The sequence below is a fragment of the Oncorhynchus clarkii genome, chromosome 13 (genome assembly GCF_045791955.1).
Source record: "Oncorhynchus clarkii lewisi isolate Uvic-CL-2024 chromosome 13, UVic_Ocla_1.0, whole genome shotgun sequence".
Lineage (NCBI taxonomy): Eukaryota > Metazoa > Chordata > Actinopteri > Salmoniformes > Salmonidae > Oncorhynchus > Oncorhynchus clarkii.
Window position 1 is genome coordinate 24,244,323 of NC_092159.1, and position 13,085 is coordinate 24,257,407.

The 13,085-nt window shown below is 42.3% G+C and overlaps 1 protein-coding gene across 5 annotated transcripts in view; it reads right to left on the minus strand.

Moving 5' to 3' along the window:
- The window catches only part of LOC139424669 (testis-expressed protein 2-like), a 66,435-nt gene that overhangs the window by 4,769 nt on the left and 48,581 nt on the right, over positions 1-13,085 (minus strand). For 4 of the 5 annotated variants that reach the window (XR_011635966.1, XM_071176727.1, XM_071176728.1 and 1 more), the window contains one exon: positions 6,146-6,272. Coding sequence is in view for 4 of the 5 variants with exons in the window: in XM_071176727.1 (XP_071032828.1) it covers positions 6,146-6,272 (127 nt within the window). In the remaining variant the exon portion in view is untranslated. Of the gene's footprint in view, positions 1-5,254; positions 5,863-6,145; positions 6,273-13,085 lie in introns of those variants that run through there. The other variant, XM_071176730.1, reaches the window with a different exon arrangement.

A 13,085-nucleotide genomic window follows, 5' to 3' on the forward strand; every position in this document is an offset into this window, starting at 1 on the left:
GCTGATTTGTAATTCATATATACAGAATAAAATAACAGTATATCCTGCCAGCACGCCCGCAAGCGTGCTGAATGACGCGTGGAAGAGAGCGAGGAACGAGATGGGAGTAATAATCCAGGCTATTTGCTCTGAGACTGGCATAATAATGTAATGAAACAAAGCAGGGAGCAGGTTTCGAACCCTCAACATTCTAGTCCGAAGGCCAGAACGCTATCGACTGTTCCTAAATTTATTAATTGGGGTTGGTGCCGATTGTGGCTAAAAACACTTTATCAATTGGAATCTTTAACATGTGGAAAAGGGGAAAAAGCATTATTATTAGTTTTTCACAAGCGTAACTGGATGGGCTATAACTGAACAATAGACTATTCAACTTTTACTAAAGAATTGTCTAATAGCCGAGCTAGGTGTGAACCCCCCCTCTCCTCAGCTTGAGCTAGGTGTGAAGTTAGCTTGAGCTAGGTTGGAGTTATTAAAACTCGTTTTTCAACCACTCCACAAATGTATTGATAACAAACTATAGTTTTGGCAAGTTGGTTAGGACATCTTACTTTGTGCATGACACAAGTAATTTTTCCAACAATTGACTACAAACAGATTATTTCACTGTATCAATTCCAGTCAGTCAGAAGTTTACATACACTAAGTTGACTGTGCTTTTAAACAGCTTGGAAAATTCCAGAAAATTATGTCATGGATTTAGAAGCTTCTGATTTTCTGATTTAGAAGCTAATTTACATCATTTGAGTCAGTTGGAGGTGTACCTGTGGATGTATTTCAAGGCCTACCTTCAAACTCAGTGCCTATTTTTAGACCTCCACAAGTCTGGTTCATCCTTGTAAGCAATTTCCAAACGCCTGAAGGTACCATGTTCATCTGTACAAACAATAGTACGCAAGTATAAACACCATGGGACCACGCAGCCATCATAACCGGTCAGGAAGGAGACGTGTTCTGTCTCCTAGAGATGAACGTACTTTGATGCGAAAAGTGCAAATCCCAGAACAACAGCAAAGGACCTGGTGAAGATGCTGGAGGAAACAGGTACAAAAGTATCTATATCCACAGTAAAACGAGTCCTATATCGACATAACCTGAAAGGCTGCTCAGCAAGGAAGAAGCCACGGTTCCAAAACCACCATAAAAAAGCCAGAATATGGTTTGCAACTGCAAATGGGGACAAAGATCATACTTTTTGGAGAAATGTCCTCTGGTCTGATGAAACAAAAATAGAACTGTTTGGCCATAATGACCATCGTTATGTTTGGAGGAAAAAGGGGGATGCTTGCAAGCAGAAGAACACCATCCCAACCGTGAAGCATGGGGGTGGCAGCATCATGCTGTGGGGGTGCTTTGCTGCAGGAGGGACTGGTGCACTTCACAAAATAGATGGCATCATTATCGAACAAAACATAAATGTATTGTGTAACATGATGTCCTATGAGTGTCATCTGATGAAGATTATCAAAGGTTAGTGATTCATTTTATCTCTATTTCTGCTTTTGTGACTATCTTTGGCTGGGAAAAAGGGCTGTGTTTTTGGGGATTTGGTGGTGATTTAGCATAAATATATGTTGTGTTTTCACTGTAAAACATTTTAAAAATCGGACACGATGGGTAGATTAACAAGATGTTTATCTTTCATTTGCTATATTGGACTTGTTAATGTGTGAAAGTAAAATATTTCTGTGAAGATGACGTTATTCAATGTCTCGCCAGCTTTGATCCATGCCTGGGCACGCAGGACGCAAAGTTCTTTGTTTGTCAGACGAATCATTGAAATCATTGACTCACTCAGGCGTTGAAAAGGGCGATGCATGAGATTGAGTCACAATCCATGCTAGGCACACCTGTGAGCTCTGGAACTCCACCACCAACAGGTAGAGTCAACATACGGTTCGTCAGGTTTTCGGTTCACACTGACATTCCCATTCCTCTTCTGACAACAGAACTTGACCAACTGCTCACCAGGCACAGCAATGGCCGCCCGGACCGTTATGCTGCTCTGCTATTCCAAGGATGAGTAACCGAAGAGAGAGATCACGAGTGGGCACAGAATATCTAGCCTTCCTGTTGTAGACGTCTATTTCAGCATCGCTTCGCGCCGCTCTGTGACAAGCATGGAGAAACGAAAATGTTAAAATATTCCATGATATTCTTATGATATGTGTAGGCTGAATATAAGCAAGTGATGTCTGCTAAATAAACAAGTTCGGTATCTCCAGAAATAATTCTAAATAACAAACTGCCTTTATTTTCAAATTACTGAGAATGTCTCACCCCATGTTCAAGAATTGCCTTTTTCCCCTCGCTCACTCTAGGTTACATGAAAACTAAATCTCCAAAATATCATTACTTTTTAAACAAAGCGATTATTATTATTAAATGTAGAATTATATAAAAGCCCCTTAGATATTCTCACAGATCTAACTGAACATGACCCTTATATAGAGTCCTCCAATCCTCTATATGTAATTATTGGCGGAGAGTCACATCGTTGGAAAAAACATTTGTATATATATTGTTAAAAATGGTGTAGGTCTTATTTAAAGAGCATATTGAAGTTAGAAGCAAAAGCCTACAACTATTTTAGCACCGTTTCACACTGCTCTGAGACAAGCCTACTTCCTCCCCGTCGGGGATTTGAACCCCGGTCTCGTCCGCACGACACAGGGATTCTTTACCTAAATAGCCCAGTACTGTACTGTCGACTGTCACGTTGTATTGTACCATATTTTTCGTTCCATCCTAACAGAGGGTTTTTCATTTTTCATGGAATAGAAACAACATAATATTAATCAAATTAATTAAGTACCAGTCAAAAGTTTGGACACACCTACTCATTCTAGGATTTTTCTTTATTTTTACTATTTTCTACATTGTAGAATAATAGTGAAGACATCACAACTGTAGCAGGTGTAGCCATTCATTACTTTTTAAACAAAACGATTATTATTAAATTTAGAATTATATAAAAAGCACCTTAGATATTCTCAGATATTATCACAGATCCTAATGGAAAATACCCCTTAAATATTAATTTGGAGTCCTCCAATCCTCTAAATGTAATTATTGGCAGAGAGTCTCGTCATTGAATTATAATTTTTTCTTCGATATACTGTAGGTCTACCATAGGCGAAATGAGTCTCACTAGTGTTGAGTAATGTGCTGTTAAAAATGATGTTGGTCTTATTTATTTAAAGAGCATACAAGCAAAAGCCTACAACTATTTTAGCACCGTTTCGCCCTGCTCTGAGGCAAGCATGGGGACTGGTCTTGATAAATCAATGAGATTTTATTTTCACTTAATCTCCATTTGGGTATTGGTTAGACAAGAATTAGAAAATTAGGGTGCAGAAATGTTATGCTCTTAGTGTAACCTTTATTTAACCGTTCCAGCAAGTACCAGTCAAAAGTCTGGACACAACTACTCATTCTAAGATTTTTCTATATTTTTACATTGTAAAATAATAGTGAAGACATCACAATTATGAAATAATCCCCAACGGGGATTTGAACCCCGGTCTCCCGCATTCTGTAGTACAGACATGGCCTGCTCTCCCTTATGTAAGGAATTAGGCCCTTTTCCACGTTTACTACAGTATGTATTGTAGGCTGCACAGTAGCCTATAATACAAAAATACATTTAGTTAATAAAACTATTTAAAAAAAACTGTCAAAATGCAGCTGATGATTTAGTTATTATCCATAACGAATTACTATGGGAATAAATATCACTGATTTACAGAAATATAAAGTTGTCTAATGAAGGCAAACCATTATGAATCCTCCAATCCTGCAGCCGACTGTCACATTGTTCAGCGCCATATTTTCCATTCCATCCTAACGTAAACCCTGAGGGTTTCGTTTTTCCCTGAATAGAAACACCATAATATTAATCAAATGAATTAAGCCACATTTCTTAAATCAATCCCATATACTATGTTAACACAAAAAAGGTTTTAAATTCTCCGGTAATGCCAATACGGAATACTATCAAATGCTTCTCAAAGATTCCCTCCGGTGGTCAAACGATTGAGCAGTGTTTTCCACAAGTACATAGAGTAGCCAGCCAAATATAAATAAATTTGCCAGCTAGGCTCCCCCGATCCTGGGGGCAAAATAGAGCTCATTATTGAAGAAGGAACTCCATTTTGGTGGCCTCTGGTACATTGAATTATTGAATACTTTATCAAGTTTTTCTCCCAGATTGGAAACATTTGTTGTGGTATTGTGCAGAAAGACTGAAAATATATGAATTCAGTGTATTGTTAGCCGTTTTGAATATTGTCTCGGTCTAGGCTTATATGATCAGGACTAAGTAAGAGAACATTAAACATTTGGGATTAAAGACTTTACAGTTTAACTGCAAGATATGAAATGCCACATTTATGTTTGTTCTTCAAATTATGTATTGAATTAAAACAGAAATATGAAGTAAATAGCCCACATTATCTAGAAAATTGTATTAAAAGGTTTGGTTTTTAAGAATGTGCAGTTGCAAACCGTAGTCTGGCTTCTTTATGGCGGTTTTGGAGCAGTGGCTTCTTCCTTGCTGAGCGTCCTTTCAGGTTATGTCGAAATAGGACTCGTTTTACTGTGGATATAGATTTTTTATTTTTTTTGTACCCGTTTCCTCCAGCATCTTCACAAGATCCTTTGCTGTTGTTCTGGGATTGATTTGCACTTTTCGCACCAAATTCCATGAATCTCTAGGAGACAGAACGCGTCTCCTTCCTGAGCGGTATGACGGCTGCGTGGTCCCATGGTGTTTATACTTGCGTACTATTGTTTGTACAGATGAACGTGGTACCTTCAGGTGTTTGGAAATGGCTCCCGAAGAACTAGACTTGTGGAGGTATACAATTTTTGGCTGATTTCTTGATTTTCCCATGATGTCAAGCAAAGATGCATTGAGTTTGAAGGTAAGCCTGGAAATACATCCACAGGTACACCTCCAGTTGACTCAAATTATGCAATTAGCCTATCAGAAGCTTCTAAAGCCATGACATAATTTTCTGGAATTTTCCAAACTGTTTAAAGGCACAGTCAACTTAGTGTATGTAAACTTCTGACCCACTGGAATTTTGATACAGTGAATTAATCTGTCTGTAAACTATTGTTGGAAAAATTACGTGTGTCATGCACAAAGTAGATGTCCTAACCAACTTGCCAAAACTATAGTTTGTTAACAAGAAATTTGTGGAGTGGTTGAAAAACAAGTTTTAATGACTCCAACTTAAGTGTATGTAAACTTCTGACTTCAACTGTATGTTACATAGGACATGCAAAATCACGAGCATCAAGCTCTCTACCAACTCTGTGTAAAGAAACTCGATAGGCGACAAGCGTCGGTCCAAAATAATCCCATAGAAACGCATTGGGATTATTTAGGAAAATTTTGGGGTGAGAGTGAAACCTCTCGCTTCGCATGTTCCTCCCTGCTGCGTTGCCCTGTCATCGCTCGCTTCGTGACTGACAGGCGCCTATCCTACCAATAGCTCTTTAGAAGATGCATATCGCCCATTCGAGTGCGACAGGGCTCGACGGACTAGCCAATTTAAACTTTTAAATGAAAAGTAACGTAGTTAATATGAAGTGGAAAATGTAGCAAGCTGAAAATGAGTCTGTAAATTGGCTGATTAGCCGGCGCTAATGGAAAACACTGAGTATGGACTGATGCATCCTCTTGAGATCCCCTTGGTTTTAGAATTCACATGAGGACACACAGAGTCTGAACACTGACAAAATGAACCCATTCACAATGTCAGTTAGATGGAATGGAAGCTATATGTGATGAAATGACCACACAAACAGATTGAAATGGAACGAAAATGGAAACGAGAAGGCCCCAGAGAAACGCTGCACTCACCAGATGAAGAAAATATCCACGTAAGGGTGTGCGTCCAGGAACAGAAGGAAGGAAGGACAGAGAAAAAGGTGGTGTACATCAAGACGAGTTAAAAGAGAAGTGTAGCTAACCCCTGACCCCGTGGAAAGCTAATTCTGTCATTATCATGTGTTCAGAGGAGGAAAACAGTGTGAACCTTTAACAGTTGTTTCAAGAAAATGTTTACAATCATTATTAGAGTAGGTCACACACCAGTCAGTGTTGTGTTTAGTGAGGACCGTTCCTTCCCCTTACCCATCCTTGCTGATGTCTCTGAAGCGCATACAGTCGCCGTCCTTCCCCAGTCTGATCAGGTTCATCTTGGTCTCCAGGGTCATCAGGAAGGAGCCGCTGTACGAAATCTCCAAGTCAAACCACAGACCTGGGGGAGAGAGACAGACAGACAGACAGACGTAGGTCATTGTGAGTATGTGTGGGGCGGGGGACGACAAGTTTGTGTGTCCGTGTGTGTAGTCGCAATTGCACATCTCAGTGTGTGTTTAGAATAATCACAACGGAGTGGAAGAACGCACATCAGATGATCATTTTTACAAACCAAACTACTTCAACCAACTTTGATCAGTAACCTACCACCATTGACTGTAGTATGGAAAATATCAGTGCTGAAAAGCAGTGCTTCAGGTAAAGTAATTGGAAACTACAGTAAGTGATGAACTTTCCAGATCTGCAGAGCCTAAAAGTTGAGTAGATCTGGCTAAAGGTTCTCAGTCTGTGGCAAATGCTCCAGGACACTAGCCTTCAAGTCTGCCATTCACTTCTGCCTCCCTCCCTCGCCCAGTCTTCCTCGCTCCCCTGCCTCTTCCCCTCCCACAAGCATCTCGGACCCCCACGTTCATCCCTCTCTCAAATCTCCCTCCATCTTTCTCTCATTGCCTGACAGTGGAAGAGAACCGAAGTGAGGGATACAAAAAGAGAGAAAGAGAGAAAGAGGGAGAGATCACAGGACCCTTTGAACAGAGGGGAAACAGTTGGACATCGTGCGATACCCCTCATAGGGCTCGTTTGATGTCAGCGGGGTGCTGCTCGCTGTATAAACATGGTTCTCCTCTGAAAGCCCCAGCCCTGCTAATCTGGGTTAGAGAAATCTCCTATCAATGCCCCGGCCCAAAGCCCCCCTCGCATGGGGCAGGCCTGGGTTCTCCGACAGGGGACCCATCACACACAATATTACACAGCATGTGAACACACACTAGCACATATACGGTAACACACACGGAACTGTACTTTGGGAGAGTGCTACTTTACACCACTAGGGGGCACTCATGGGTTGATAGATGATGCAGGTTGGTGTGTGTGTGTGTGTGTGAGTGAGAGAGCGAGAGAGAGAACACACACTTTCTCTTGGCAACACAGTAAGACTTCCCACTAACACATCACTTGTACCTCTCCTACAGCAGGAATGATGGGAATTATACCGGTCTTAATCAGACAGTCAATCAATAGACAAAACACAGACACATACAGTTCATTCGGAAAGTATTCAGACTCCTTCACTTTAACCACATTTTGTTATGTTACAGCCTTACGCTAAAATGGATTAAAATTACAATTCTTTCATCAACCTACACTCAATAACCCATAAAGACAAAGTGAAAACAGAAAGACTATTTACATAAGAATTCAGACCCTTTGCTATGAGACTGGAAGTTGAGCACAGGCGCATCCTGTTTCCATTGATTATCCTTGAGATGTGAGGGATAGGTGAAACTTTGCCCTAGCAAGCGATAGAGGGATAGATGAACAGAGCAAAGTACAGAGAGATCCTTGATGAAAAACCTGCTCCAGAGCGCTCAGGACCTTCAAATCAAATCTTATTGGTCACATACATGTGATTAGCAGATGTTATTGCGGGTGTAGAGAAATGCTTGTGCCTTCACCACACTGTCTGTATGGGTGGTCCATTTCAGTTTGTCAGTGATGTGTACGCCAAGGAATTTGAAGCTATCCACCTACCCCACTGCAGTCCCGTCGATGTAGATGGGGGGGAGGGGACGCTCTGCTGTTCCTGAAGTCCACGATCATCTCCTTTGTTTTGTTGACGTTGAAGTGAGAGGTTGTTTTCCAAGGCACCACACTCCTAGAGCCCCCACCTCCTACCTGTAGTCTGTCTCATCATGGTTGGTAATCAAGCCTACTACTGTTGTGTGTGTCGTTTGCAAACTGGAGTTGGATGCGTGCTTGGCCACGCAGTCATGGGTGAACAGGGAGTACAGGAGGGGGCTGAGAACACACTGAGCACGCACCCTTGAGGATCAGTGGAGTGGAGGTGATGTTTCCTACCTTCACCACCTGGGGGCGGCCTGTCAGGAAGTCCAGGACTATTTACATAGGGCAGGGTTCAGACTCAGGGCCTCGAGCTTAATGATGAGCTTGGAGGGTACTATGGTGTTGAATGCTGAGCTAGTCAATAAACAGCATTCTTACATAGGTATTCCTCTTGTCCAGATGGGAAAAGGCAGTGTGCAGAGTGATGGCGATTGCATCGTCTGTGGACCTACTGGGGCGGTATGCAAACTGAAGTGGGTCTAGGGTGGCCGGTAAGGTGGAGGTGATATGATCCTTGACTAGTCTCTCAAAGCACTTCATGATGACAGAAGTAAGTATAGTGATTTAGTTCAGTTACCTTAGCTTTCTTGGGTCCAGGAACAATTGTGGCCATCTTGAAGCATGTGGGGACAGCAGCCTGGGATAGGGAGATTGAATATGCCCGTAAACACACCAGCCAGCTGGTCTACGCATGCTCTGAAGACGCGGCTGGGGATACCGTCTGGGCCGGCAGCCTTGCGAGGGTTAACACGTTTAAAATGTTTTACTCACGTCGGCCACTGAGAAGGAGAGCCCACAGTCCTTGAAAGCGGGCCGCGTCGGTGACACTGTTATCCTCAAAACGTGCAAATAATGTGTTTAGCCTGTTCGGAAGCAAGACGTCAGTCTCGGCGACGTGGCTGGTTTTTCTTTTGTAGTCCGTGATTGCCTGCCACATTCGTCTCATGTCTGAGCCGTTGAATTGCAACTCCACTTGATATCTATACTGATATTTAGCTTGTTTGATTGCCTGCCGGAGTGAATAACTACACTGTTTATATTCTGCCATATTACCAGTCACCTTGCCATGGTTAAATGCGGTGGTTCGCACTTCCAGTTTTGCGCGAATGCTACCATCTATCCACAGTTTCTGGTTAGGGTAGGACCTCAGACTAGGTCAAAGGTTCACCTTATAAAAGACGGAAGCCACAGTAACAAAAGGCACATGACAGTCTGCTTGGAGTTTGCTAAAAGGCACCTAAAGGACTCTCAGATCATGAGAAACGAGATTCTCTGGTCTGATAAAACCAAGATTAAACTCTTTGGCCTGAATGCCAAGCCTCAAGGCTGGAGGAAACCAGGCACCGTTCATTACCTGGCCAATACCATCCCTATGGTGAAGTATGGTGGGGGCAGCATCATGCTGTGGGGATGTTTTTCATCGGCAGGGACTGGGAAACTAGTCAGGATCAAGGGAAAGATGAACGGAGCAAAGTACAGAGAGACCCTTGGTGAAAACCTGCTCCAGAGCACTCAGGACCTTAGACTGGGGCAAAGGTTCACCTAACAGGACAGCGACCCTAAGCACACAGCCAAGACAATGCAGGAGTGGCTTCGGGACAAGTGTCGGAATGTCCTTAAGTGGCCCAGCCAGAGCCCGGACTTGAACCAGATCGAACATCTCTGGAGAGACCTGAAAATAGCTGTGCAGCGATGCTACCCATCCAACTTGACAAAGCTTGAGAGGATCTGCATAGAATGGGAGAAATACCCAAGAACACTTGAGGCTGTAATCGCTGCAAAAGGTACTTCAACAAAGTACTGAGTAAAGGGTCTGAATACTTATGTAAACGTGATCTTGTTTTTATTTATTTATAAAAATGAAAAATGAAATATCACAGTTACACAAATCCTCAACTGGCAGCTTCATTAAATAGTACCCGCAAAACACCAGTCTCAACGTCAACAGTATAGAGACGACTCCGGGATGCCAGTTGAGGACTTGAGGCGTCTTTCTCAAAACTAGACACTAATGTACTTGTCCTCTTGCTCAGTTGTGCACTGGGCCACCCACTCCTCTTTCTAGTCTGGTTAGAGACAGATTGCGCAGTTCTGTGAAGGGAGTAGTACACAGCGTTGTACGAGATCTTCAGTTTCTTGGCAATTTCTCACATGGAATAGCCTTCATTTCTCAGAACAAGAATAGACTGACGAGTTCCAGAAGAAAGTTAGTTGTTTCTGGCCTGTAATCGAACCCACAAATGCTGATGCTCCAGATACTCAACTAGTCTAAAGGTGGTCAGTTTTATTGCTTCTTTAAATCAGAACAACAGTTTTCAGCTGTGCTAACATAATTGCAAAAGGGTTTTATAATGATCAATTAGCCTTTTAAAACGATAAACTTGGATTAGCTAACCCAATGTGCCATTGGAACACAAGAGTGGTTGCTGATAATGGGCCTATGTACACCTATGTAGATATTCCATTAAAAAAAAGAAAAAAAAGAAATTTCCAGCTACATTAGTCATTTACAACATTAACAATGTCTATGTCTGATCAATTTAATGTTATTTTAAAAATTGACAAAACAAAATGTGCTTTGCTTTCAAAAGTTTGCCGTCACTCAGATTTGTTCTTGTTTTTGAACGGTAGTGTAGACACACACACTTTTAAAAAAAAACTGTTTTTGCTTTGTCATTATGGGGTAGTGTGTAGATTGATGAGGGGGGAAAAACAATTTAATCAATTTTAAAATAAAGCTGTAATGTACCTTTTTTTGGGGGGGGGGTGATTTAAGGGGTTTGAATACTTTCCGAATGCACTGTACAGTCGTGGCCAAAAGTTGATCATGACACAAATATTAATTTCCACAAAGTTTGACTCTTTAGTGTCTTTAGATATTTTTGTCAGATGTTACTATGGAATACTGAAGTATAATTACAAGCATTTCATAAGTGTCAAAGGATTTTATTGACAATTACATGAAGTTGATGCAAAGAGTCAATATTTGCAGTGTTGACCCTTCTTTTTTCAAGACCTCTGCAATCCGCCCTGGCATGCTGTCAATTAACTTCTGGGCCACATCCTCTGATGGCAGCCCATTCTTGCATAATCAATGCTTGGAGGTGGTCAGAATTTGTGGGTTTTTGTTTGTCCACCCGCCTCTTGGGGATTGACCACAAGTTCTCATTGGGATTAAGGTCTGGGGAGTTTCCTGGCCATGGACCCAAAATATTGATGTTTTGTTCCCCGAGCCACTTAGTTATCACTTTTGCCTTATGGCAAGGTGCTCCATCATGCTGGAAAAGGCATTGTTCGTCACCAAACTTCCTGGATGGTTGGTTGAAGTTGCTCTCGAAGGATGTGTTGGTACCATTGTTTATTCATGGCTGTGTTCTTAGACAAAATTGTGATAGAGCCCACTCCCTTGGCTGAGAAGCAACCCCACACATGAATGGTCTCAGGATGCTTTACTGTTGGCATGGCACATGACTGATGGTAGCGCTCACCTAGTCTTCTCCGGACAAGCTTTTTTCCGGATGCCCCAAACAATTGGAAAGGGGATTAATTGGAGAAAATGACTTTACCCCAGTCCTCAGCAGTCCAATCCCTGTACCTTTTGCAGAATATCAGTCTGTCCCTGATGTTTTTCCTGGAGAGAAGTGGCTTCTTTGCTGCCCTTCTTGACACCAGGCCACCCTCCAAAAGTCTTTGCCTCACTGTGAGTGCAGATGCACTCACACTTGCCTGCTACCATTCCTGAGCAAGCTCTGTACTGGTGGTACCCAGATCCCACAGCTGAATCAACTTTAAGAGACGGTCCTGGCGCTTGCTGGACTTTCTTGGGTGCCCTGAAGCCTTCTTCACAACAATTGAACCGCTCTCCTTGAAGTTCTTGATGATCCGATAAATGGTTGATTTAGGTGCAATCTTACTATCAGCAATATCCTTGCCTGTGAAGCCCTTTTTGTGCAAAGCAATGATGACGGCACGTGTTTCCTTGCAGGCAACAATGGTTGACAGAAGAAGAACAATGATTCCAAGCACCACCTTCCTTTTGAATCTTCCAGTCTGTTATTCGATCTCAATCAGCATGACAGAGTGCTCTCCAGCCTGGTCCTCGTCAACACTCGAGAGAATCACTGACATGATGTCAGCTGGTACTTTTGTGGCAGGGCTGAAATGCAGAGGAAATGTTTTTTGGGGATTCAGTTCATTTGCATGGCAAAGAGGGACTTTGCAATTAATTGCAATTCATCTGATCACTCTTCATAACATTCTGGAGTATATGCAAATTGCCCTCATATAAACTGAGGCAGTAGACTGAGAAAATGTATATTTGTGTCATTCTCAAAACTTTTGGCCACGACTGAACTGAACATAACACACACACACACACACACACACACACACACACACACACACACACACACACACACACACACACACACACACACACACACACACACACACACACACACACACACACATATCCTCCTCCAAACAGTGAAGCTCTGTATGAGTCTGTAATTGAATAACATACATCCTCTATATCACATGGTCTTCTTTATCATGGCATGTCTTTGAACACTGTACAGAAAGACCACTGAAGGTGTCCTGCATGGCACTACATGGCTTTGAAATGACAGATGTTAGGCCTAGTTACACTTAGAAGAAACTTGATAGCTAGACAGACAGCGTTTCGGTACAAATGTAATTAGCAGTGAGTATTCGTTTCATTTTCTATTCTTATTGTAGGCCAATTTTTTGTGTGTGCTTTCATCCAAAAGTAATTTATCTAGGACTATGCTTGAGTGAGAGGAAAATCATAAAGAGAGTAGCAAGCCCATAAAATCATAAAGAGACTTGAAAGCCCATAAAACCAGCAAGCCATCAATGTGCCGGGCCGACCTTTAGCCTCACTGTTCATGTTGCTTTCACAGAAACATAGCAGGTTGAGAAAACAAGGAACTATGCAGGACAACCAACTCGTGACACCATTCGCCTACGGGGTGAACACTCCCAGGGGCAAGGGTTGGAGAAGCTAGTGCTTCTTTCTCAACACCGTCCTCTCCAAGCCTAAACGCCAGCTGTGCTAAGTGACCACAAGGCAGCCCTGTGACACCAGAGGCAAGCAAACGCACACAAA